This window comes from Eubalaena glacialis, chromosome 14 (genome assembly GCF_028564815.1).
Source record: "Eubalaena glacialis isolate mEubGla1 chromosome 14, mEubGla1.1.hap2.+ XY, whole genome shotgun sequence".
In the NCBI taxonomy this organism is placed as follows: domain Eukaryota; kingdom Metazoa; phylum Chordata; class Mammalia; order Artiodactyla; family Balaenidae; genus Eubalaena; species Eubalaena glacialis.
Window position 1 is genome coordinate 20,135,745 of NC_083729.1, and position 24,260 is coordinate 20,160,004.

General features: G+C 39.0%; 1 protein-coding gene across 12 annotated transcripts in view; it reads right to left on the reverse strand.

The window, feature by feature from the left end:
• The window catches only part of DTNB (dystrobrevin beta), a 249,854-nt gene that overhangs the window by 40,048 nt on the left and 185,546 nt on the right, over positions 1-24,260 (reverse strand). For all 12 annotated transcript variants that reach the window (XM_061211411.1, XM_061211410.1, XM_061211409.1 and 9 more), the window contains exons 11-14: positions 17,882-17,971; positions 13,943-14,030; positions 3,357-3,442; positions 2,371-2,484 (exon numbers count right to left, since the gene is read on the reverse strand). In XM_061211411.1, coding sequence (XP_061067394.1) covers positions 2,371-2,484; positions 3,357-3,442; positions 13,943-14,030; positions 17,882-17,971 — 378 coding nt within the window. The remainder of the gene's footprint in view (positions 1-2,370; positions 2,485-3,356; positions 3,443-13,942; positions 14,031-17,881; positions 17,972-24,260) is intronic.

Genomic DNA, 24,260 nt, shown 5'->3' on the forward strand with positions numbered 1-24,260 from the left:
AACACACCATTGTAAAGCAATTATACTTCAATAAAGATGTTTAAAAAAAAAAAAGCAAGGGAATCGGGACTTCCCTGGTGGCACAGTGGTTAAGACTCCAAGCTCCCAATGCAGGGGGCCTGGGTTCGATCCCTGGCCGGGGAACTAGATCCCACATGCGTGCCGCAACTAAGACCCGGTGCAACCAAATAAATAAATAAATAAATATTAAAAAAAAAAAAAAAAAAAAAGCAAGGGAATGATAAACCAAATTCTGGATACAGGTTAGCTCTGTGGGGAAGGCAGAAGCAAGGAAGTGGAATAAGGGGGGGCACTTTTCCAGATGACATGGCTTTAGCAATATATGAATTCTCAAGTAGGACGTGAGTTCCTGGGTGTTCATTTTATCATTATGCTTCATATCTCACACATTTGTCATATATTATTATAACAACAAATATACCGTTAAAAATAATGAAGGGGGAAAAGACAATCTTGGTGGTCAGGATTCATAACCACTAACCCTAAGGATGAAATTCTCTACCTTGTTTTATTATACTAGCTGGGTATTGGCAGTTCCTGGATTCATGTATATTCATCAAAACCAGAAGGATGTCAGAACCTACAAATGAATCTTGCCCTTTATGTGTCTTGTGATAAACAAAAGTTCGTATATTAATATAGATGAATATACCAACTTCTTTCGTGGCTAGTAATTCTGAGAAATTATTTTCTATTCCAAAACCCTAAAGAAACTCTCCTACGTTTTCTTCCAGAAGTTTTAACATTTTTGTCTCCATGTTTAATCCACCTGGTGGTGTTTTTGTATATAGTGTGAGGAAGAGAGCCAATATGTTTGTCCTTATGCATGACCAATTGATCCAGCAAACTTATTAAATAGTCACTCTTTTTTCAGTGGTATACAGCTGCTTTTGAGATTAAATACTTTCTGATTTCTCAGGATTTAGACCCTCCTTGGATTTAGATTAAATTCCTGTTTCTTACTGCCTTATGTCACAGCGCTGGATTCAGCCCTTTGCCTACTGAATCTACAGTTTTTTCAGATCCCTCTAGCATAAAGAAGCCCTTTCAGCAATCCTAGTTCCAGCAATAGTTAAACTAAAGTATGACAGTTTTTTGCTTTTCTAGATACAAAATAGTCACTTGTGCCTGAGCTGAGGTGGGGAAAGAAAACAGTTGTATCTTACACTGATAGCTTAGAGTTATGCTCTACCTGAGTCAGCAGCTTTTGCTTTCCCATCCTCCCTAGTGTGACACCCAACATGCTGATATCTCCAATGTGTGACAGTGGACCCAGAGCAACCAAAATCTCAGCCCAGTTTCTAATAAATTTAGAAACTAAAATGAATTTTTAGGAGAATGGGAATCTCTGTATCCCTAATGATTTTCATCTGCGTGGTTTAAATTCTTGATGAGTTATTTATTAGTGACATAAATCTAAACAGAAGGATAGTTATAGAAAAACAATAATCTCCATTCTGTAAGAGAAGAAATCATGGTTGGGAAGCTAAATGACCTAAGCCAAAGGAAGAACTAAGAAAGGACATTCAGCTCTGCAGAATCCCAGGTGACAGCACGTTAAAAATCAACTGCAGAATGTCAAATGTTACAACCTAAACAGAAAAAACCCACTATTTGGAAATCTAGAGGTCTGGTGAGAATCAAGTCACTCACTTAGTTTCCATAATGTCTTCACTTACAAAGAGTATACACACATCTTTCTAAGACCGATAGGAAATAAGACCCTAATAATTTTGCTCGGATCACGCTCATGTTATACTCTTCTGGAAGATGCCCTCATTCCCTCCAAAACAGCACCAAGTGGGAGCTGAAGTTGCTCTCTACCCCCATCCTGATCCTACGTCCTTAGTCTCTCGATCCTTGAAACAGTTTATACTTATGTTGAGGTGGAAGGTACCACAGCCACGGTGCAAGGGATTCCCACTTGGTTTCACATCTCAGAGGAGTTCCCGCAACGGAATCCTGCTCTGACTATGAAGTGCGGGAGAACATACTCAAAGGACACGGAGAGCCTTACTCCTGCCAGGAGTCTCTAAAGTCAGACTAATTTGCAAGATAAGAAGATTGAGTGCAGCACAATGGTCTTCCTAAAGCAATCACAAAAGTATAAACACTGCGACTGGTGTTTACCTAGTTCTGAAATGAAGGCAGGAGATCTCACAGTGATTAATAAAGGGACTCAAACATCTGAAGCAGTAACAGAATGAGTGGAATGCTTTAGCTGTTTGTTCTAACATGACTAGTTATACCGATAAACAGATTCTAACCCACTAGTTTGGTTTCCTGAGATATGAATTCCTACTGTAGCAGATTATAACTTGGGGACAGTGGTGCAGCATCCCCGCTTACCTCAGCAGCCGCAGCTCTGCCAGCAGTGTGGGGTTCTGCTGGGCCTTCTCCGGGGTGGGCTGGGAAGCCTGCTCATGCTCCAGACGGAGACGCTGAATCTCCTGCAGGATCTCTCTAGAGAGATGGATGAAAAAGAGATGGCCACGTGCGGCTTCACAGCTCGCTCCCTCTCTTTTTTTCCGTTAGAAGTTTTTATTCTAGTCGTGCTGCCTCTACCAATCTTGTTGTGATTGTTTCTGAATGACCAAGATGTGAAATGGACACCGTCTTAAAATTGCTGCACTCGATATTTCCTCAATGAAACAATCCTTTGTGGTAGAAAAAGTCCTACAAACCCTCTTCTCAAGAACTTGAAACATTTCCACAGAAGAAAAATGACAACTATCAGTAGAAGAGTCTGTTCCTGTCTGGGGGGCACTTGCAACCTTCTAATGCAAGTCCTGTGCTAACTCCCCTCAAATCTTCCTCTGTCTCCCTTCTTCTCCTGAACCCCACTCCCACCCCGAGATCTGATGGTTGCCACCTCCTCCACTGTGCCTGTTACATTACGACCAATCTCCTTGTCCTGGTTTCTGCTTTTTCAGTGCATGATGATGTGTTGTCTGGTCGCCAAGCCTGTAAATGGCTTTTCAGTGAGAGACCAGACAGTCGCGTGCTGCATCGTGGGCCAGGACAAGATGACAAGACAGAGCAAAGGCTCCTGGAAGTAGAGTGGAGAAAGGAATGGGAGGGGAACACACTGGTGGGTGGGAAAAAGAATCTACCTGAGAGCACCTGAGCAGGGTTTTCGACTACCAGAATGAACAGCATGCAGAGATATACAAATTAGCGTCCAGGGCATGTACTGGACTTGGGCTGGCCTATCTTCACTGAGGTGGGATCTTCCTTTGTGGTCAAAACCCATCTAGACTGCAAGGAAAATGAGAATCAGATACTCACGTGATAATCTTGCGCTTCAGAAACTGGCTCGACCTCTGCATTCTTACCTGTTTTTGTTTTCCAGTTCTGCAATAAGCTGTCTTTGTTGTTTGTTGGCATCAAAGTTAAAGCTCAAGTCGGTGGGAGGACGGGTCTAGAGTGAGGAAGAAGAAAGGTTTTTTTTTTTTGATTCAAATATATCCAGAGGCCCAGATGGACTGTTGACTTTTTTTAAAACAGATTTTTGAGGTATAATTTACATACCATAAAATCCACCCATTTTAAGTGTACAGTTCAATGAGTCTTAGTATATTTAAACAGTTATGCAAACCAATCACCACAGTCCAGTTTTAGAACATCTTTCATCACCACAGAAAGTTCCCTCATGCCAGTTTGTAGTCAACTTCCACTCCCATCCCCAACCACAGGCAACGAGTGATCTGCTTTCTGTCTACAGTTTCGCCTTTTCTAGAAACTTCATATAAATGGAATCATACAACATGCAGTCTTTGGTTTCTGGCTTCCACTTAGCATGGTATTTCTGAGGTTCATCCATGTTGCTCCGTGCATCAGGAGTTCCTTCCTTTTTACTGCTGAATAGTATTCCATTGTTTCCAGCTTTTGGTTATCACAAATGAAGCCGCTCTGAACTCTCATTTACAAATCTTTGTGTTGATATATGTTTTCATCTGTCTTGGGTAAATCCCTAAGAGTGGAATTCCAGAGTTATATGGTAACTCTGTATTTAACATTTTGAGAAAGTGTCAAACTGTTTTCCAAAGTGGCTGAACCATTTTACCATCCCACCAACAATGAATGAGGGTTCCAATTTCTCCACATTCTCACCAATACTTGTCATTGTCTTTTTGGTTTTAACCATCCTAGTGGGCGTGAAGTACCTAATTGTGGGTTTTTTAAAAAATTGAGATATAATTTACATGCCTTAAAACCTACCCTTTTAAAGTATACAATTCAGTGGTTTTAAACTATATTTATGAGGTTGTGAGCCCATCATCACTATCTACTTCCAGGACATTTTCATCACCCTGAAAAGAAACCCACAGTCACTCCCCATTTCCCCTCCACCATCTTGTGACAACTTCTAATCTAATTTCTTTATCTATGGATTTGCCTATTCTGGACAGTTCATACCAATGGAATCATGAAGTATGTGATCTTTTATGTATGGCTTCTTTGACTTGGCAAATGATTCCAAGGTTCATCCATGTTGTAGCATGTATCAGTACTTCATTTCTCTTTATGGATGAATAATATTCCACCATATGGATATATCATATTTTGTTCATCCATTCAACAGCTGAGGGACATTTGGGTTCCCATTTTGGCGGGCTATTTTGCATAATGCTGCTATGTGCATTTGCGGACAAGTTTCTGTGTAGAGACATGCTTTCATTTTTCTTGGGTATATATCTAAGAGTGGAACTGCTGGGTCATATAGTAACTGCCTTTTGGGCAACTGCTAAACTGTTTTCCTACATGGCTGTAGCAGTTTACATTCCCACTAGCAATATATGAGGGGTCCATTTTTTCCACTTTCTTGCCAACAGCTGTTATAGCCCATTTTTTTGATCACAGTAATCCTAGTGAGTATAAAATGGTATCTCGTGATTTTGATTTGTATTGCCCTAATGACTAATATGTTGAGCATACTTTCATGTGCTTATTGGCCATCTATATATCTTCTTTGGAGGAGTCATTATGGTTTTGATTTGCATATTCACTACTGGGTCTGACCCTTGTACCTCCTTTAAGAATATGGAAGCCAATCAACACAAAATAGGAAAATGGATGACTAGGTGACATTTCCCTTTTGTTGATTAACCAGAGTGGAAGCTCTTAATGAAGGCTCTGGTATAGTTACGCTTCACTCCAGGTATTCTTGGTTCTTCCCAAAACATGATCTACGATGAAGCAGAAACCTTGTTTTCTGTCTGGAGTTTAAAGATGCAATAAGTAATTCTTTTCATGTGAAATTTCCTAAATAAACAGGGGCAAAATGGCATAGCAAATCTGGGTGGGAGCCTTTTTATCAAATTACCAAGCAATTTCCTTCTTTAAAAGGAAAAAAACTGATCTTTCTTCCTCCAGAGAAGAGTGGGCCAGCAGTCAGCTGAGCAAGTTCTCTATATATTCTGTTCAGAGTCTTGTGAGAGCCTGAGTTGAACCTCAGAAAAATGGCTTGCCTCAGAGTAAAACTGCTACGAATAATAGGTTTACAATTCCTGAAGACCAGAGTTAAAACTAATGGCTCCTTATGAGAGTGGGACCAGGGAAAATTATGGATGAGGAAATGAGCTCTGAAAGGAATTTGTTTCATATAATGACAAAAAACCAAAAACCCTACAGTATTTCACTGGAAATTTCTAAAGAATCCTTTTAGTTTTGAGTGTCTGACTGCAATGCTGAAGCATCTTTCAAAGAGGAAGTTAACATAGGAATCAAGAATTATGATCAATAGTGATTCCTAACCAGGAAAGATTCTTTGGCACCAAGAAGCATTGTTACTCAAATATAAAGAAGTAGGGGCGGAAGAAGATTCAAACCCTTAGTCAGCAGTCCCACCTGGAGCAGCCTGCACCCTAGCTCCTCCACCTGGACGTAACAACAGGGAGCCCCCAGTGGACAGTTGAATGATGGCTTATTTCACCCAGACAAATGTCAAACACAGTTGAGTGTACACTAAATAACAGAGAAATGTAGGATTTTATTTATCGACTATCTTAGACACCACAGCACTCCTTTAAAAAAAAAACAAACAAAAAAAGCCAGGTATCCCTTCCTAAAATGCCCCCAGGACACTGAAGGGAAAAAGAGGGAACAGTTAGTTTATAAAGACATAGATTATTTTAGCCAGAAGATCCCTAAGGATGATTTCTTTCAAAAATTAAATAGTTCATTCATTCATTTATCCAACAAATATCTCCTGAGCACTTAGTATGTGTTAGATACTATTCCAGAAACTAGGATGCATTAGTGAATAAAATACAGCCTCTACCCTCATGCACCTTACATTACATTGGGAGAGAATGATAAACAAATACATAAATAAATAAATAAATATATGTAGGTGATATATATATATATATATGGTATCAGTAGTGATAAATTTGATGAAGAAATATAGGGTTATGACACAGAATAAACTGAGACAGAAGATTTTTTAAATGAGGTAGTTATGAAAGACTCAATGAACTTAAGAAGCAAACCAGGTGAAGGTCTGGGGGTTGGGAGGGTCAGGCTTGCTGGGCAGAAAGAAGGTCAAAGGCCCACAAGTGCTCCAGGTTGGTGTGTTCTGGTCAGTACTGATGGAGTGGCGCGAGCTATGAGGCAGGGATAGGTGATAAACTGGGAGGGCCCAGATCATGAAGGACCTTTTCATCATGCAGTGGAGTTTCCATTCCATTCCAAATGTGGTGTGAAGCCACTGTAGGATTCTGAACAGGGAAACATGGAATCAATTCCAAATAACATATGTACATACTCTGCCCTCAAGGAGGTGGAGCCTAACTTCCCTGTTCCTTAAGCGTGGCCTGTCCATAGTGACCTCCTGCCAAAGAGGACAGTGTGGAAAGGGGACAAAAGAGTAACTTTATGTCAGAGAAACCTGACAAAAGCTTCCTCAGCCAGGTGATCAAGGTCAACAACAACAGTGATAAGTTACGTTGATACTATATATGTATGATGTGACGTGAGGCAAATAGCACTTATCTCTTCCTCCCCAAAACCCATAATCCCAGTCTAATCACGAGAAAAACAGACAAATCCCCATTAAGGGACATTCCTCAAAACTGTCAAGGTCATCAAAAACAAGGAAAGTCAGTAATAAGCTATAATGGAAAATAATCCTATATATCATATAGGATTATCATATATATTATCATATAGGATATAACTATATATATAGTTGAATCACTTTGCTGTACACCTGAAACTAACACAATATTGTAAATCAACTATGTTTCAATAAATAAAAAACAAACAAAAGAACAAGGAAAGTCAGAGAAGCTGTCACAGACCAGAGGAGCCTAAGGAGATAACGACAATTAAATGTAATGTGGTGTCTTGGATGGAACCCCAGAACAGAGAAAAGACATTAGGTAAAAACTAACAAAATCTGAATAAAGCATGGACTTTAGTTAATAATAATGTATTGATACTGGCTCATTAATTGCAACAAACATACTATACTAAGGTAAAATGTTAATAATAGGGGAAACTCTCTGTACTAGCTTCATAATTTTTCTGTAAATCTAAAATTGTTCTATAATGAAGCTTATTAAAAACAAACAAACACTGCTTTGGCTACTAAGTGGAGGATTTACTGTAGTGGGATAAGAATGAAAGTAGGTGGACCACTTAAGAATCCAAGGGTTTGCTACTTAGTCGCATGTAAACTTGAGTTACTTTATTTTACTATATACCTTTATTTTCTTGTCTGTAAAATGGGAATATTTATGGAAAGAGATGTGAAGAGGATCCCTTCCTCTGTTACACTAGTATTCTCTTAGGTTTAGGTAATCTCACAGAGCTCCATCATCTTTAATGAGATAGACACATCTGAAAAATACAGGATAAGGAACAAGACCCCACTGAGCAAAACTGGGCAAATATAAAACCAAGGAAAGCCAACATAGTCAGCAAACTGTAATCTGCTGGTATGCATTTCTGGAGCCTCCTAAAAAGAGACTGGAAGTTTCCCATCTGGATGAACTTGGCAGGATGAGTTCCACAGAGATGTGCCTGATATCAACCAGACTTTCACTGCATCCCAAGGGCAGCCTTCCCATCATCCCAACCTCGCTTAGACTAACTGGAGGGCTATGGATTATTAATACCTCTCTCTCGCTCTCAAAAACCCAGTAATGTTTTTTAGGAGAGTGGTTCCCAAGCTAGCTGTAAATCAAAAGACTGAAAGTTTTCTTTTTTTTTTTTTTAAACTAAAATCAATGGACCCTACTAAACCCAGAGATTCTGATTCAGTAGGTCTAAGGCAAGGCCAAGAATCTACATATATTTTAAGTGTTGTACGAAAGATTAGAATATGTAGCCAGGTTTGACAATGACTATTTTATAGGGGTTTTAAGTCATTAAATGTGTGCAAAACACCACATGAAAATACTCTTGATCTTTAATTCTAAGAAGCCGTAAGGACATTTCTGGAATGGTGCATGGGTGGAGCAGCTGACAGGATGATGAGGCTGTGAAGTCCCGGACTGGGTTATGTGAAAAAAAAATCTCATAAACGTGTAAATGTTAGGTAGCATGACAATGGACAGTGGTTTCCCTTTCCTTTCACCTTTCTTCCAAGTTTTCCATAATGAGTTTTTAATTTTTTCATAAAGAAAAAAAAATTTTTTAAATAAACAAAAACCACCTGACTACATCTAATGCTAGTGATGTTTGTGATGAAATTTAAGATTTGCTGTTTTTACCATGATTTGCCACACACTGTATTTTTGTTGTTGTTGTTTTAAAATGGAATTTAGGCACTTCAGGAAAACAAATTAGCTCTCCTGGCTCATCTAAGCAACCTACAATTTCTCTATCTGAGGGTCAGCCTGAAGAGGTTTCGGTGGCCATGTCTGCCACCTGGGGAGACGTGAGGGTCTGATGCTGGAGCATTTCACAGGGTGTAATGCCGGCTGCTAAAATGATTTAATGGTCTTTCTTGTAGAAGGTTTTTGAAAAAAAAAAAAAATCAATACAAAGCCTATCTGGCAGGCTATAAATAAATTCTTTTGAGCACTACACCCACTTTATGCAAAGCACTTGTATCAGTGAGAGATTAGCAGATTAGAAGTCTTCTGTTTAATAGAAATCTAGTTAAGAAGAATCCTTCCTGAGAGACCCAATATTTATAAGATAACTACACTTAGGAAAATAAACTGAAGATGAAAGGGGCCATATCAGTATTTAGTCTCAAGACCATTCTAACAATTATTTTCACATGAATTAGAGAACTGGCATCAGAAACTATCAGGTGTAAACAGATTTATCTTGTTTGCAGTAAAGGAGTACTAGGATCTCCTTTTCAGGGTCAAACGGCTTTGGAGCTTTTATTTACAAATTTTAAAAAGTACTATGTAAAGTCAACAAGACTATATAATGGTATTACGTATACTTAATTTTAAAAATCCACCACAATGCTATTCCATTTCAAAAAATTTAATTAATGTTATTTATAAATTTTAATTTCTAAAATAACAAACATTTGTGACTGATTGAGGGCATGTGTAGGCTTTAACTAATTAATTAAATAAAACTAGTCTTTTTCCCAGACATTTTTTCCCCCTATTCTGTTCCATTTCACTAACCTTTAGAGTTGGAATGTTAGAGTCAGATGTATGACTTAGTATTAGATTCTCAAGGAAAAGATTTTGAAGACTAAACAAACCCAAAGGAATAAATTACATTTTGAGAGAGAAAGAAAGCAAAACTCTCTATTGGCAGCTTTCATAACTCTATTTCCCTGTGAGGAAGTAAACATAAATTAGTACACATTTCTAAAACTAACACTGTAGAATACTGTCCTGCGAGATCTTGGCCTGCCTGTCCTGTCTAATTTCACTCCAGAACAATACTGGACCTAATGGTTTGTGATTCTTATAACCTAAGAAATCTTTGCCTGCCCCAAGGTCATAAAGATATTTTTCTGTTTTCTTTTAACAGCTTTATGGTTTTAGCTTTTACATTTAAAGTTTATGATACATTTCAAATTGGTTTCTATGTATGGTGTGAGGTAGGGGTAGAGGTTCTTTCTTTTCATACAAACAGTTGTTCTTTCTTTTCATACAGATAAACAGTTGTTCCAGCAGCATTTGCTAAAAAGATTTTCCTTTCCCAATTGAATTGCTTTTGTGCCTTGTTGAAAGTCACTTGAACTTATATGTGTGCATCTATTTTATGGATGATTTGCCTATCCTTTTGCCAATACCATACTTTCCTGATTACTGTGGCTTTAGAGTAAGTCTTTTTTAAAAAAAATATTTGTTTATTTATTTGGCTGCGCCGGGTCTTAGTTGTGGCACGTGGGATCTTTAGTTGTGGCATGTGGGATCTTTAGTTGTGGCATGTGGGATCTTCTAGCGGGCTCTTAGTTACAGCATGTGGGATCTAGTTCCCTGACCAGGGATCAAACCTGGGCCCCCTGCATTGGGGGCGTGGAGTCTTAACTACTGGACCACCAGGGAAGTCCCTAGAGTAAGTCTTGATGTCAAGTAGGATTGAATCCTCCAACTTTGCTCTTTTCCAAGACTGTTTTGGTTTTCTAAATATATTTGAAAATCAGTTGGCATTTTGATTGGTACTGAATTTATAGACCAATTTGGGAAAATATACCATTTTACTAATATTGAATCTTTTGAATATGGCTATACCTCTCCATTTATTAGGTTTTCTTTAATTTCTCTTAGCAATATTTTATAGTTTTCAGTCTTGAACATCTTTCATTAAATTTATCCATAAGTATTTGATGGTTTTTAATGTTACAGTAAATGTTATTTTTCCTAAATTTAATTCTTAATTGTTCACTGCTAGTAGATAGAAATACAATCAATTTTTAAATATTGACTTTGTATGCTGCAACACTGTTATGAAGTCATGTATCTGTTCTAGTAGTGTTTTTGTAGGACTTTCCTTAGGCCTTCCTATATAGAATCAGGTCATCTGCAAATAATGACAGTTTCACATCTTCCTTTACAATATTTATGTCCCTTTTTTCTTGTCATGCTGCACTGACTGGGACCCCCAGGACAATTTTGAATAGAGGTGGTGGAAGTAGACATCTATGACTTGTTTGCAATATTAGGGGGAAATATTCCAAAATTTAACCTTTAAGTGTCATATAAGCTATAGGGTTTTTGTAGGTGTTCTTTACCAGGTTAAAGGAGTTTCTTCTACTCCTATAGTATTGAGAAGTTTTATCAAAAATGGGTATTGTATTTTGACAAACTTTTTCTGCATCTATTGAAATATAATTTTCTTCTTTAAATTGCTAATATGGTGAATTACATAGGCTGATTTTCATGTGTTAAATAAATTTGCATTCCTAGGATAAACCTCACTTGATCATGGAGTACTATCCTTTTTACATATTGCTGGATTCAATTTGCTAATATTTTGTTAAGGATTTTTGCATCTGTGTTCATGATAGAACTTGGCCATCAACTTTCTTCTCTTGTAATGCCCTTGTATTATTTTGGTATCAGGTTATAGTGGCCTGATAAAATGACTTCTTTATCTATTTTCTGAAAGTTTGTGCCAGATTGTTATTTCTTCCTTAAACATATGATAGTATTCAACAATTAAGCCATCTGAGCTTAGAATTTTTATTTATTTATTTATTTATTCATTTATGGCTGCGTTGGGTCTTCGTTGCTGCACACGGGCTTTCTCTACTTGCGGCAAGCGGGGGCTACTCTTCATTGCAGTGCGCAGGCTTCTCATCGCAGAGGCTTCTCTTGTTGCAGAGCACGGGCTCTAGGCGTGCAAGCTTCAGTAGTTGTGGCACGCGGGCTCAGTATTTGTGGCTTGCAGGCTTTAGAGCGCAGGCTCAGTAGCTGTGGCACACGGGCTTAGTTGCTCCACGGCATGTGGGATCTTCCCGGACCAGGGCGTGAACCCGTGTCCCCTTCATTGGCAGGCGGATTCTTAACCACTGTGCCACCAGGGAAGTCCCTGAGCTTAGAATTTTTGAAGTTAATTATTAATTCAATTTCTTTAACAGATTTAGGACTATTTAGATTTTCTATTTATTCTTATGTCAGTTTTGTTAAATTGTATCTTTCAAGAAATTTGTCTAGGTTGTCAAACTTACTGGCAAAAAGTTGTTCATAATATTCTTATCATCCTTATAATGTTTATAGGATCTGTAGTATGTCCCTTATTTCATTCCTGATATTGGTAATTTGCATTTTTTTCTTCCTTCTTCTTTTTTTTAACTGAAGTATAGTTGATTTATAATATTGTGTTAGTTTCAGGTATACAGTATAGTGATTCAGGGGTTTTGCAGATTATATTCCATTATAGGTTATTATGAGATAATAGGTATAATTCCTTGTGCTATATAGTAAATCTTTGTTGCTTATCTATTTTATGTATAGTAGTTTCTATCTGTTAATCCCATATCCCTAATTTGTCCCTCCCTGCCTCCTTCTCCCCTTTGGTAACCACAAGTTTGTTTTCTATGTCTGTGAGACTGTTTCTGTTTTTGTATATAGATTGATTTGTATTATTTTTTAGATTCCACATATAAGTGATATTGTATAGAATTTGTCTTTCTCTGCCTGACTTATTTCACTAAGCATAATATTCTCTAGGTCCACCCATGTTGCTGCAAATGGCAATATATTTTTATTTATTTATCTATTTATTTACTTATTTATTTATGGCTGCATGGGGTCTTTGTTGCTGTGCGCGGGCTTTTCTTTCTCTAGTTGTGGCGAGCAGGGGCTACTCTTCGTTGTGGTGCGTAGGCTTCTCATTGCGGCGGCTTCTCTTGTTGCGGAGCACAGGCTCTAGGCGCACGGGCTTCAGTAGTTGTGGCACATGGGCTCAGTAGTTGTGATGCGTGGGCTTAGTTGCTCCACAGCATGTGGAATCTTCCTGGACCATGGATCGAACCTGTGTCCCCTGCATTGGCAGGCAGATTCTTAACCACTGCGCTACCAGGGAAGTCCCGCAAATGGCAATATTTTATTCTTTTGTATGGCTGAGTAATATTCCAGTGTGTGTGTGTGTGTGCGTGCGCACATCTCTCACATCTTCTTAATCCTATCATCTGTTGATGGGTACTCGGGTTGCTTCCATGGCTTGCTTATTGTAAATAGTGCTGCTATGAACACCGGGGTGCATGTATCTTTTCGAATTAGTGTTTTCATTTTTTCCAGATATACACCCAGGAGTGGAATTGCCGATCGCATAGTAGTTCTATCTTTAGTTTTTCAAGGAACCTCCATACTGTTTCCTATAGTGGCTGGACCAATTTACATTCCCACCAACAGTGTACAAGGGTTCCCTTTTCTGCACATCCTCTTTCCTTTCTTCTTGATCAGAATTTCTAGAGGCTTATTAATCTTACCAATCTTTTTAAAGAACCAAATTCTGGTTCTTTGATTTTCTTTTATTGATTCACTTTTAAAAGAGGATACTGTAGATAAAATTAAAGGCCACTGCAATCCCTTCCCTAAACCAATTCCCCTCCTCCTGTCTCTGAGATATCTACTCTCCTGAGTTTCATGTTTATCATTCCCATTCCACCTGTATATTAAAGTAATGCAGGCTTCCCTGGTGGTGCAGTGGTTAAGAATCCACCTGCCAATGCAGGGGACACGGGTTCGAGCCCTGGTCCGGGAAGATCCCACACGCCGTGGAGCAACTAAGCCCGTGCGCCAAAACTACTGAGCCCGCGTGCCACAACTACTGAAGCCTGTGTGCCTAGAGCCTGTGCTCCACAACAAGAGAAGCCATCGCAATGATAAGCCCGTGCACCGCAATGAAGAGTAGCCCCTGCTCGCCACAACTAGAGAAAGCCTACACGCAGCAATGAAGACCCAATGCAGCCAATAAATAAATAAATAAATAAATAAAGTAATGCAAATTTCTGCTACTCTACTGGAATCCTCTATTTACTCACCATGTTTCCTGCCTCTGCAGCCAGCCGGGCAGCATAGCGAGCTATAAGCCGGTGTTCCTCATCCAGTCGGCTAGGACTGTCCAGGACACTGCCAAGGAGATAAAAATTCAACAGGTATCTATTAAACATCCCCTACTCTTGCTTCTCTCTCAGAAAGAACAGATGGGAGAAACACTTGTGAAAAAGAATGGTAACAAAAGAAATGGAGACCTGAATCATAGATACTAATGGTCTTCTGAGACAAAGAGGATTTAGAGAAATGACGAGGCCACGCATAACATTTCTCTTCAGCAGTATATCCCTGTTGGCTCTCACACCTTCAGAGGGGACACTTCTTTTTGAATGCAAGGGCTGAGAAAAGACAGGGCATCTATAAAGCCTGAGGGAGTGATTTCCTATCAACTGTTTTAAGAAAACCTCATGACTTTTAGATATAGGTCTTGAATTCAAAAAGCCCAAAAGAAAACTAAAGCATCATGAAAAACACAGGGCTGAGGAAAAGTACCCTTAACACTGGCTGAGCAAAACTGAGGAACCTAAGCTAGGGCAGGCTTACAATATGGTAAAGTTGGGGAAGATGCTGTCAAACGTTCCCCTTCAATGCCTCTTTCTCTTCTTTTACCATGCTTGTTCTACAACTGGAGTCCCATTTTAGAGTGAATTAATTTAGTCCATTACTCTTAACAAGAGTTCCAGCATTCTAAAAATTTAGAGATCCAGTAAGGTGGGACATCAGAAAGTGCCGCACCTGAATAAAAGAAGGGTTCTTGAGCAGGAGGCTAGTTCTGTGTATATGTGCTGCTCACATGGAACTTCTTGCTGATTATGATTGACATCTTTAATTTAGCATGTGATGTCAACTGCTATTTATTCATATCAGGGCACTCCTAGATTAATCGGGACTGTGGCTATGTAATTCTTCTTTGTTTAAGTCTGACAGATGTTTTAAGACAACAATAATAATGATGACTAAGTGATGAGAGATGGCTGTCGTGGCTTGCTTCTACTTTGGCTCTAGGTTCTTGGAGTTCCACAAACCCCTGACTGGAATTTAACAGTATGACAAAATATGAAATATGAAAAAAAGACATGAGTTCAATATTCATCAAATCTTGTTATAATTACTGAGGGGAATCTGGGAAGGATGGAGTTAAATCAGAGAAACCTGTCTGGACTTCTCATGTATGAAATCAACTGTATTTTTCCTAGATTTTTTTTTTTTTTTTAACCAGCCTATATTTCTATCTCCGTGGCTAACTCTTTAAGCTTAACTTGGTCTTCCCTCTAGGATGGATTTTAAAAAAATGTGCTGCCACTGTCACTGCCTTTTGGCAATGACACTTCTCAACACTATATAATTTTAGGTGTGCAAACGTCAGTCTCTAGCATATATAACCATTTTCTCAAAAGATGATCTTGTAATAAGAACATGCTACCATCAGTTGACTTTAATACTTTAGGGTCAAGACCCCAAGGTCAGGGCTGAACTATAATACTTGTGCCTTAAAGATGTTTGTCTGAAAGAAAAGGACTATCTTTATCTTGTAAATAACAACAAAATGAACATTTAACAACACAAGTGGATACTATTATGGAGGGAACGGCAGCTTAAGAAGTGGGACTTGAAGTGGCTGACCTCTGTTTTTTGGCAAGGGACACAATAGGCTTCTCTGTGCAAAAGAGCTCCTCCTTCTCCATCACATTCCATCTCCCTAGGAAGGTCAATTTTATCTGTCATTCAAACCCGAGTGTGGATGACATGATTGCTTTAACTGGCTATGCTTTCAAGCCAGAAACTAGAACTTTATGTTGATGAGAGGTTTTAAGGTCAGTGAAAACTATGAGGGAAATTAGAATTATTCTTCAATAACCCAGTACCACTGTTGAATTATTCTTTTGCTTGAGCTGATTTTCAATCTCAGAATTAGTTAGCCAGGAAATTTCTGACTTCTTTGAGGAAGTACGAAGCTCAGTTCCTTAGACTATAAATCAAGAAGAGATGCAGTACTCACCCAATCCTCATGTTCTTCCAAGGCTCCTGGCCACCAATTCTTGCTCAGGGAGCCTAATCCCTAAGCCATAAGACTTGAGGATCTCAGTTAAACTTAGCATAAATCTTCCTGGGCTATCAGGTAGTAGTGTCTGTCTAAAATTCTGCTGCTATATTCACCATGGAAATTTTTAATAACTTGGACAATTGCCCTGATAATAAATAAGCTGTCCTGCCAGGGTTAAGAAAACTCTCTTCCTAGAGACCAAGGGGCTGGGATAGAGTGCTCAGAAATCATCTGCTGGATGAGGAGACACTCTGTGATACAATGCACAATTACCAGGCATCCCTCCTACAGAATAAGCCTATTAAACATAGTTGGGAGGTAGGAGAAGCCAATAGTCTAAGGCTTTAGAGATAGATAAATGCCTAAAAGTAGTAACGCCACTTGGTCATACTGGGAAAACTATGCGAAATGCTATGAAGTATAATACTTAAAACAGTCCTTTTCAAGGATATATATTTTATTTTATTATTATTAATTTTTAATTAATTTATTTAATTTATTTATTTTTGGCTGTGTTGGGTCTTCGTTGCTGCGTGCAGGGTTTCTCTAGTTGTGGCGAGCGAGGGCTACTCTTCGTTGCGGTGTGCGGGCTTCTCACTGCGGTGGCTTCTCTTGTTGCAGAGCACGGGCTCTAGGCGCATGGGCTTCAGTAGTTGTGCCTTGTGGGCTCTAGAGCACAGGCTCAGTAGTTGTGGCACACGGGCTTAGTTGCTCTGCAGCATGTGGGATCTTCCCGGACCAGGGCTCAAACCCGTGTCCCCTGCACTGGCAGGTGGATTCTTAACCACTGCGCCACCAGGGAAGCCCCAAGGATATATATTTTAAAGTTGATTATTAATTTATTTTTCTGTTATCATGGCGAATAAGAGCTTCCCATGAAGCCATGGCATGTTAAGGGTAAAACTAAGATCAAAATTTAAGGCTCCAGCCTCTCTCATGTGTTTAAGTTTATAAAAATTATAGTTTTCTCTCTAAGAATAAGAATCTCAGGTTGTTTGGCACAGAGACTCTGCTGCTATGTAAAGGGGATTATTTAAACTTTACCTGCCATTCTCCTTGCAGAATGGTGGCAGGTGTGGGCATGGACTGGGCAGGTGGCTTTGGGTCTGCCTGAATGTAATGGCACTTTGTTTGGTATTAACTCTTTTAAAGGGTTAACTTTGCTATAGTTAGTGGTTATAGTGGTTATCAAATGTTTTTCCACCATAATCCACTGAGGGATCAGTCATATTGCCATATTAACAGTAGTTTCCAGGGAAAGAGGTATGTGGGTCGATTATAATACATATAATTATTATAATACACAGAGGTATATATAGTTTGGTAAAAGTCTCTCAGGTGACAATAACCCAGTTACACTGTTGAAAATCACTGGTTTAAATAATCAACAATGATAGATTTTGGGGAACAGATGAAGATGCAACATGTAAAGATGTAACAAGGTGATGGTGTCAAAGCCCCCAGATAAGACAAAGTGTGTTGACCAATCCTAAACTTTGAATGTCGACAGAAAGATTTCATTATTTAGGCAAGAATGAACAGTAAGAGGTTGCATCAAATACCTCTGTGAATACACATCTTCGGGACCGCACATTTCTCTGAGGTTTATACACTCTTTAAGTGTAATCTGAAGGAAGGGAACTCCACTTTAAAGAAGAATTTCTGACTATATCTTTAGGTAAGTGCCTAGGTTTGGCAAGGCTCCTTCTCTATTAGAAGCCAATGTTTTAGCAATTATTTAAACTCCGCCAAACATAGCTGGTAGCTTCTCAAGAAAAACCCCACATGCAGAGCTTTTTCCAGCTGGCAACCCCAGGTTACAGAGCTCTCCCTCCCTTTGATCAGCCCTTGGCCACCCGCCTGCTGCTGCTCTACCACTGACCGTGCACAGTGCTGCAGACGGGCCACAAAGGAGGCTATCAGTGCATGCTCATCAGCCAAGGGACTGGGTATATCCTGGCTATACTGTAACCTAGGAACAACGGAGGCAAAGACAGCAAGCGGGACACAAACACAAAGCAAGAAATGAACATGCATTAAAATGGGCAAACATCAAAGAAAAATAGAAAAGAAAATCATGATAAGGAAAACAATAAAAAACCACAATGCATAATGGAATATGGTGTTAGACCATAGGGAATACATCACACAAATCCTTTAAACAAAGCAATCCCTTAGAAAACAGCTTTGGCGGACTGACACTACAGCCCTTGAGAAGGAGAAACCAAGGAGGAGCCACCAAAGAGCCTTGCCCACCAGTTCTGGGCTCTGCAATGGATGCACCTTTTAGGAAATGCCCTCTGGCAGGAAAACTGAGGGAGAGTGGTTCCATTTAATCACTAAGTGGCCCCTTAATGCTTCTATAGCTTTTGTCGGCATGTAAGAGTTTTCAGTGTTACCTCATAATACCAGTTAAACCTTTTTATTTCTATAAGGACACTGCCTTTAGCATCATTCTATTTTCTCCCATAAAACTGGTACTTAAACCAAACTTGTTAGGAGCGTATTTAATTATAAGACAATGTTGCATATAATCTGAGTGAGGCTCTCTCTTATAGATATATGGAAGGTCCTTAAGCACATGATCTTTTTTTTTTTTAACTTTCTAATATAGAAGTATTAAAATATGCGCAAAAATAGAAAGAGTAATCTAATGACTACCCTCCATGTACCCATCACCAAAGTTCAACAAAAATGAACACTGTCACCTTGTTTAATTTATTCTTCCTTCTCCCAACTTTTTGTGCAGGAGGGGGTGGCTAGAGTAATCCCAGACAATTTATTATTTCACCTGGGAATACTTAAGCCTGTACATCTATCAGATACAGAAAGAATTTATACAACCTGAACACCATTATCACACCTAAAAAAAAAAAATCACAAAAATTCTTTAATATCTTAGTCCATCTGAAAATTTCCGCAAATCTTAAAAAAAATATCCTTTTACAGTTAAAGTCAAGATCCAAACAAGGTCCACACTTTGCGTTTGGTTGATATGTTTCTTTTATGTTTGTGTTTGATTATATGTTTCTGTTTTTAATCTGTAACAGTTCTTCCTTTTCCCTGTTTCTTCCATGTCATCTACTTGTGAATAAAACAGGTTACCTTGTAGCATATCCTACATTTTGGAGGCGTCATTTAATTCGTTTCTCTAGCCCCTGTGGGGTCAGATCTAGATGTTGACTAAAGTTTTTGCTTTTGTTTTGTTATTGAGAAGGGGCTAGAATCCATCATATGCAATATGATGTACTTATAAATCAAACAGGAGGCACATAATGGAATGGAATGTAAATACTGATCAGTGGATTCAGATGTTATTGGTTACACCTCTCCATTACAAAATCCTCCATCAACTTTTCACCTAATAATTTTAGCATTTACTAATGGTTCTTGCCTAAATACATTATTTCATGAGGGGTTGCAAAATGTTGACTTTCCGATTTTATCATCTTTTGCACATTTATTAATTTCTTCTATTTGTTTATTGTGAAATACTGCTCATTCAGAAAGGTAAACCAAATGGTTGATATTTCTTATTATTTAACAACAACAACAGAAAAACAAGTTAGTGCCTTAGGAGTTTTTTTTTTTGTATAATTATGAACTCATAGATTTTTATGTATCTGATGTGCTTCAATCCATTGCAATCATCTTTTTGGTGTTCAAACTGTCCTAACTTTGGCCAGTGGGAACTCCTGGAAGCAGGCTCTGGTGTTCTTCTGACATATCCATTAAAGCTTATCAGCTTCCTTGTTTGTACAATAAGATGCCCCAATCTCATCTTGTATATGCTGCTCCACACTTGGAATCAACCATTCTTCCAAGGATCCCAGGTTCCCTTTACTGAGAAAGAGGCCACAATCAGGGTACTAGAGTGCTTATTGTTCTTGGGTTGTCACTGCTTCTAGGTCTTTTCAGTGGATAAAGCTAGGAAATTTTTATATTTTAAAGAGAATAAAACTAAGTTCTCTCACCACTTTCAGATGCCATTCCATTTTCTAGCTTGCATTATTTTTATTGAGAACTCATTGGAAAATTTTATCCTTGTTCCCCTGTATGTAACATGTCTTTTTTTCTCTAGCGGCTTTTAGTATTTTCTCTTTATCATTGTGATTTTTTTGCGATTTGATTGTGATGTGTTTCGGTATGTTTTTCTCTGTGTTTATCCTGCTTATTTATAGTTTGTCGAGCATCTTGTATCTGTGGGTTTATAATTTTCATCAAATATGTAAAAATTTATTTGGAAATTTGGAAAAAATTATTTCCTTGAATAATTCTTCTCTTCCCCCTCTGTTAGACTGTTTGACATTGTCCCAAAGGTCACTGAGGCTCTGTTCGTTTTTCAACCATTTTTCTCTCTGTGCTTCATTTTGGATAGTTTGTATTGCTATGTCTTTAAGTTCAGTGAACTTTTATTCTGCAATTTCTAATCTACTGTTAAGTCTATCCATTGAATTTTTCATTTCAGGTATAATCCTTTTCAACTCTACAAGTTCTCTTTTTTTATCTTAAAAGTTTTGATGGAAGTAGACTATATGTGCAGAAAGTTCCAATAACATTTAAACTTGGTTCTTTTTTATTTCTCACATTTTCTCCACATTATGTTGATATTTTCTTTTATATTTTTTGATATTTACCATGGCTGCTTTAAAGTCCATGTCTGCTAGTTGTATCACGTCTGTTATTTCTGGCTCTGTTTATATTGACTAATTCTCTCCTGGTTACAGGTCATACTCTCCTGCTTCTTCCTGTGTCTTCTAATTTTTCACTGGATGGTGCAAATTCTGAGTATTATGTTGCTGAATGTCTGGATTTTGTTGTCTTCCTCTAAAGAATCTGGCAGTAACTTAATTTCCTTGTGAACAGCTTGATCCTTGTGAGGCCTGTGTTTAAGCTTCATTAGTGCACATCTAGAGTAACCTTTATTTAGGGCCAATTTCACCCTGCTCCTAAGATGTGGTCTTTCTGGGGTCTTTACTGAATGCCTCAAGTGTTCAGTGATATCTCTCTACTCTGGTTGGTTGGAACTCAAACAACTGTGTGAGCTCAGGTAGTTGTTCCACTTTCAAATCTCCAGGAGTTGTTCTTTCCCAGGTAGCTGTTCTTTGCTGGTCTTGTGAAATCTCATTCTATGCAAATACAGCTTAGTTTTCAGCCAAAGACTCAAGAGATCTGTCTTCAGATTTATTGAGCTCTTTCTCTGCACACTTCCTCCTCTCCGGTGTTTTGCTCAGCAAATTCCAGCCTCCTCAAACTCCAATCTCTACCTTCTTACTCTCAGCAAGACTGCCTTGCTCTGCTTGTATTCTGCACTATAGTTTGGCAAATGTGTTCTGGCAGAAAACCTGGGCAATCATAGGGCTCTCTCATTTGTTTCCCTTCCCTCAGGAATCACTCCCATGCTACTTACTAATTCCTGAAAACAGTTGTTTCTTATATTCAGACCAGTTTTCTAGTAGTTTATAGTGGGAGAGCTACTCTGATACCAGTTAGTTCACCATGACCAGGGTGGAAGTTCTCTCTATAGTAACTTATTTTTATCATACTTTTGTAAAGTATCAGTCCACTTCAAACTAGAAATTGAAACAAAACAAAACTGCATCTTCATGGCAGATAGATTGAGAAGTAGGCTATATAACCCTGCAAACCATTATAAAGGCTTTAGTTTTTACTGTGATATTAGAAGTTACTAGAAGGTTTTGAGCAGAAGTGAGGTATGATATATTTTAATAGGACCGTTTGCTCTAGGAAAGATAAAGTGCCAGAGAGCAAGGGAAGAAGCAGGCAATTTGAAGGCTACTGGACATTCCAGATGAAAAACAAGAGTTGCTAGGAAATAGGAGTAGCAGTAGAAGTGATAATAAATAGCAAGATCTTGGATAGATTTTGACAGTGTTTTTGGATAGATTTGATCTAATAATCTGACAGTTTAGATGGGAGAAGAATCAAGGGTTCTGACCAAGCAACTAGGAGAATGGGATTGCCATTCACTGAGATGGGGAAGACTATGGAGGAAGTACATTTGGTGGGAGAAGATACAGAACTCAGTTTAAAATGTGCTAATTATGAAATATGTATTAAATATCCAAAGAAGATACTGATTAGGAGGAAGATATGTGAGGGAAAAGGGAAAAATCTCAGGGAAAAGGTCTGGGCCAGAAAAATAAGTTTGGGAGTTACCTGTATGCAGATGTTATTGAAAGCCATGAGTATGGATGAGATCACCTACAGTGAGTGAATACAGACAGAAAAGAGAAGTGGCCCTTCTGGTATGCTAACATGTACAGGTCAAAGAGGTATGGAAAAACCAGCAAAGGAGGCCGAGAAGGAATAGGAGGAAAACCAGAATACAGTATCTGGAGGCAAGTGCAGAAAGTGTTTTAAATAGAAGGGAGTGACCATCTACATCAAATGCCACTGATAGGTCAAGCCAGATAAGTCCTGAGAATTCACCACTGGATTTAGCATGTGGAAGTCACTGGTCTCCTTGACAGGAGTGGTTTTGGCAGAGTAATGGGCAGTGAAAATCTGACCAGGGAGTGTTCCAAAGGAAATGGCAGAAGAGAAACTGGAAACATTTACTACGGAAGCAACAGTCCATTAAACTCCATTTTAGTGTTATACGAAGACTGCTATTCAGAACTAGTGTTGCTTGCCAGATAATTAGGGATCGAAGCCAAAATGAGCATTAACAATAGCTGCCTATAGTAAATAAGGAATTTACATGTCCATGAATTTTCTGACAATTTTGTTTGGGGCATGGATGTTATATCATTCTACTCACATTCAAAGCTGTACCTGTTTTCCCAGATTTACTTTTTGAGTTTAAACTCTTTCCTTTTTTGATTACGCATATATGCATAAAATGTGTTGCAATGTGTACATGCAACACATATACAACCCCCAACTTACAAACAGATTTTGCTTTAGAAATCTGCTTTTCTAAAGCAGAGTCAATAGTTTGGAATAGTTTGGAACCCCATAAAATAATAAAATAATAAAAATAATAATTGTTCTATTTCTAAGCTGTTAAACATCAATTCAATCCATAAAAGTAGGTGATTTTCATGCCCGAGTATACAACAGTTTGAACAGCACTTCTGATGGAAATGGGACATTTGAGTCAATGTTTGGAGCACCTACTAGGCATCAGCACTGTGCCAGGAGATGAGGACACCACAGCAAGCAAAACCCAGACGTGGTTGCTGCTCTCTTGATGCTAACAGTCAAGTAGAAAAGAGATGATCACAAAAATAAGTAAAATTGCAAATGTAATGAGGGTTACAATGAGAAGGACACTGTTCTCCTATGAGAGGACATAATAGTAGAATTTTACCCAATTAGGGAGGTCAGCAAAAGCAAGGATGAGTAGAATGAATCAGACTTAAAAAGAGGAGTGACAATGAAATGAATATGTTTCTTCCCGGGTACCCTAAAGAGCGTTCTTTCCCTCACAAGGCATCTCCCAACTCTAAACCAATGGTAAAAATGAGCACAGTTGGGGCCAGAGGGTCCTGATAGGACTGGCAGGGTCAAAGGCAGCATTTCTTCTTTTTTTTTTTAATAAATTTATTTATTATTATTTTATTGTTGGCTGCGTTGGGTCTTCGTTGCTGTGCGTGGGTTTTCTCTAGTTGCGGCGAGCGGGGGCTACTCTTCGTTGCAGTGCGCAGGCTTCTCACTGCGGTGGCTTCTCTTGTTGCAGAGCATGGGCTCTAGGTGCGCGGGCTTCAGCAGTTGTGGCTCTTGGGCTCAGTAGTTGTGGCTCACGGGCTCTAGAGCACTGGCTCAGTAGTTGTGGCGCACGGGCTTAGTTGCTCCATGGTATGTGGGATCTTCCCAGACCAGGGCTCGAACCCGTGTCCCCTGCATTGGCAGGCGGATTCTCAACCACTGTGCCACCAGGGAAGTCCCAAAGGCAGCATTTCTAAAAGTCTGTTTCCCCAGACTTCTTCCTTCAGAACTCTCAAGCTTTACTGAATCAAATTATCTGGGAACGAGGCCTGGGAATCTGCATTTGAAACGAGCTGCCAGTGCTCCAGGTGCACACTGCAGCGTGAGAACTGCTCTCCAAGATGATGGGGGCTTTGGAGCCTAGGTGATAATCTCCAGTGGTAGCAAGAGAGGGCGCATTTGGCCAAGGTTAAGAGCACACCTGTGGGGACGGGCAGCAAGGGGAAGGGATCTGAGGTGGGGGAGGTCAGAATGAAGGGTAAGCCGCGGTGGGACAAGATCAGAGGCAGTACAAGCATGCGAGAGGC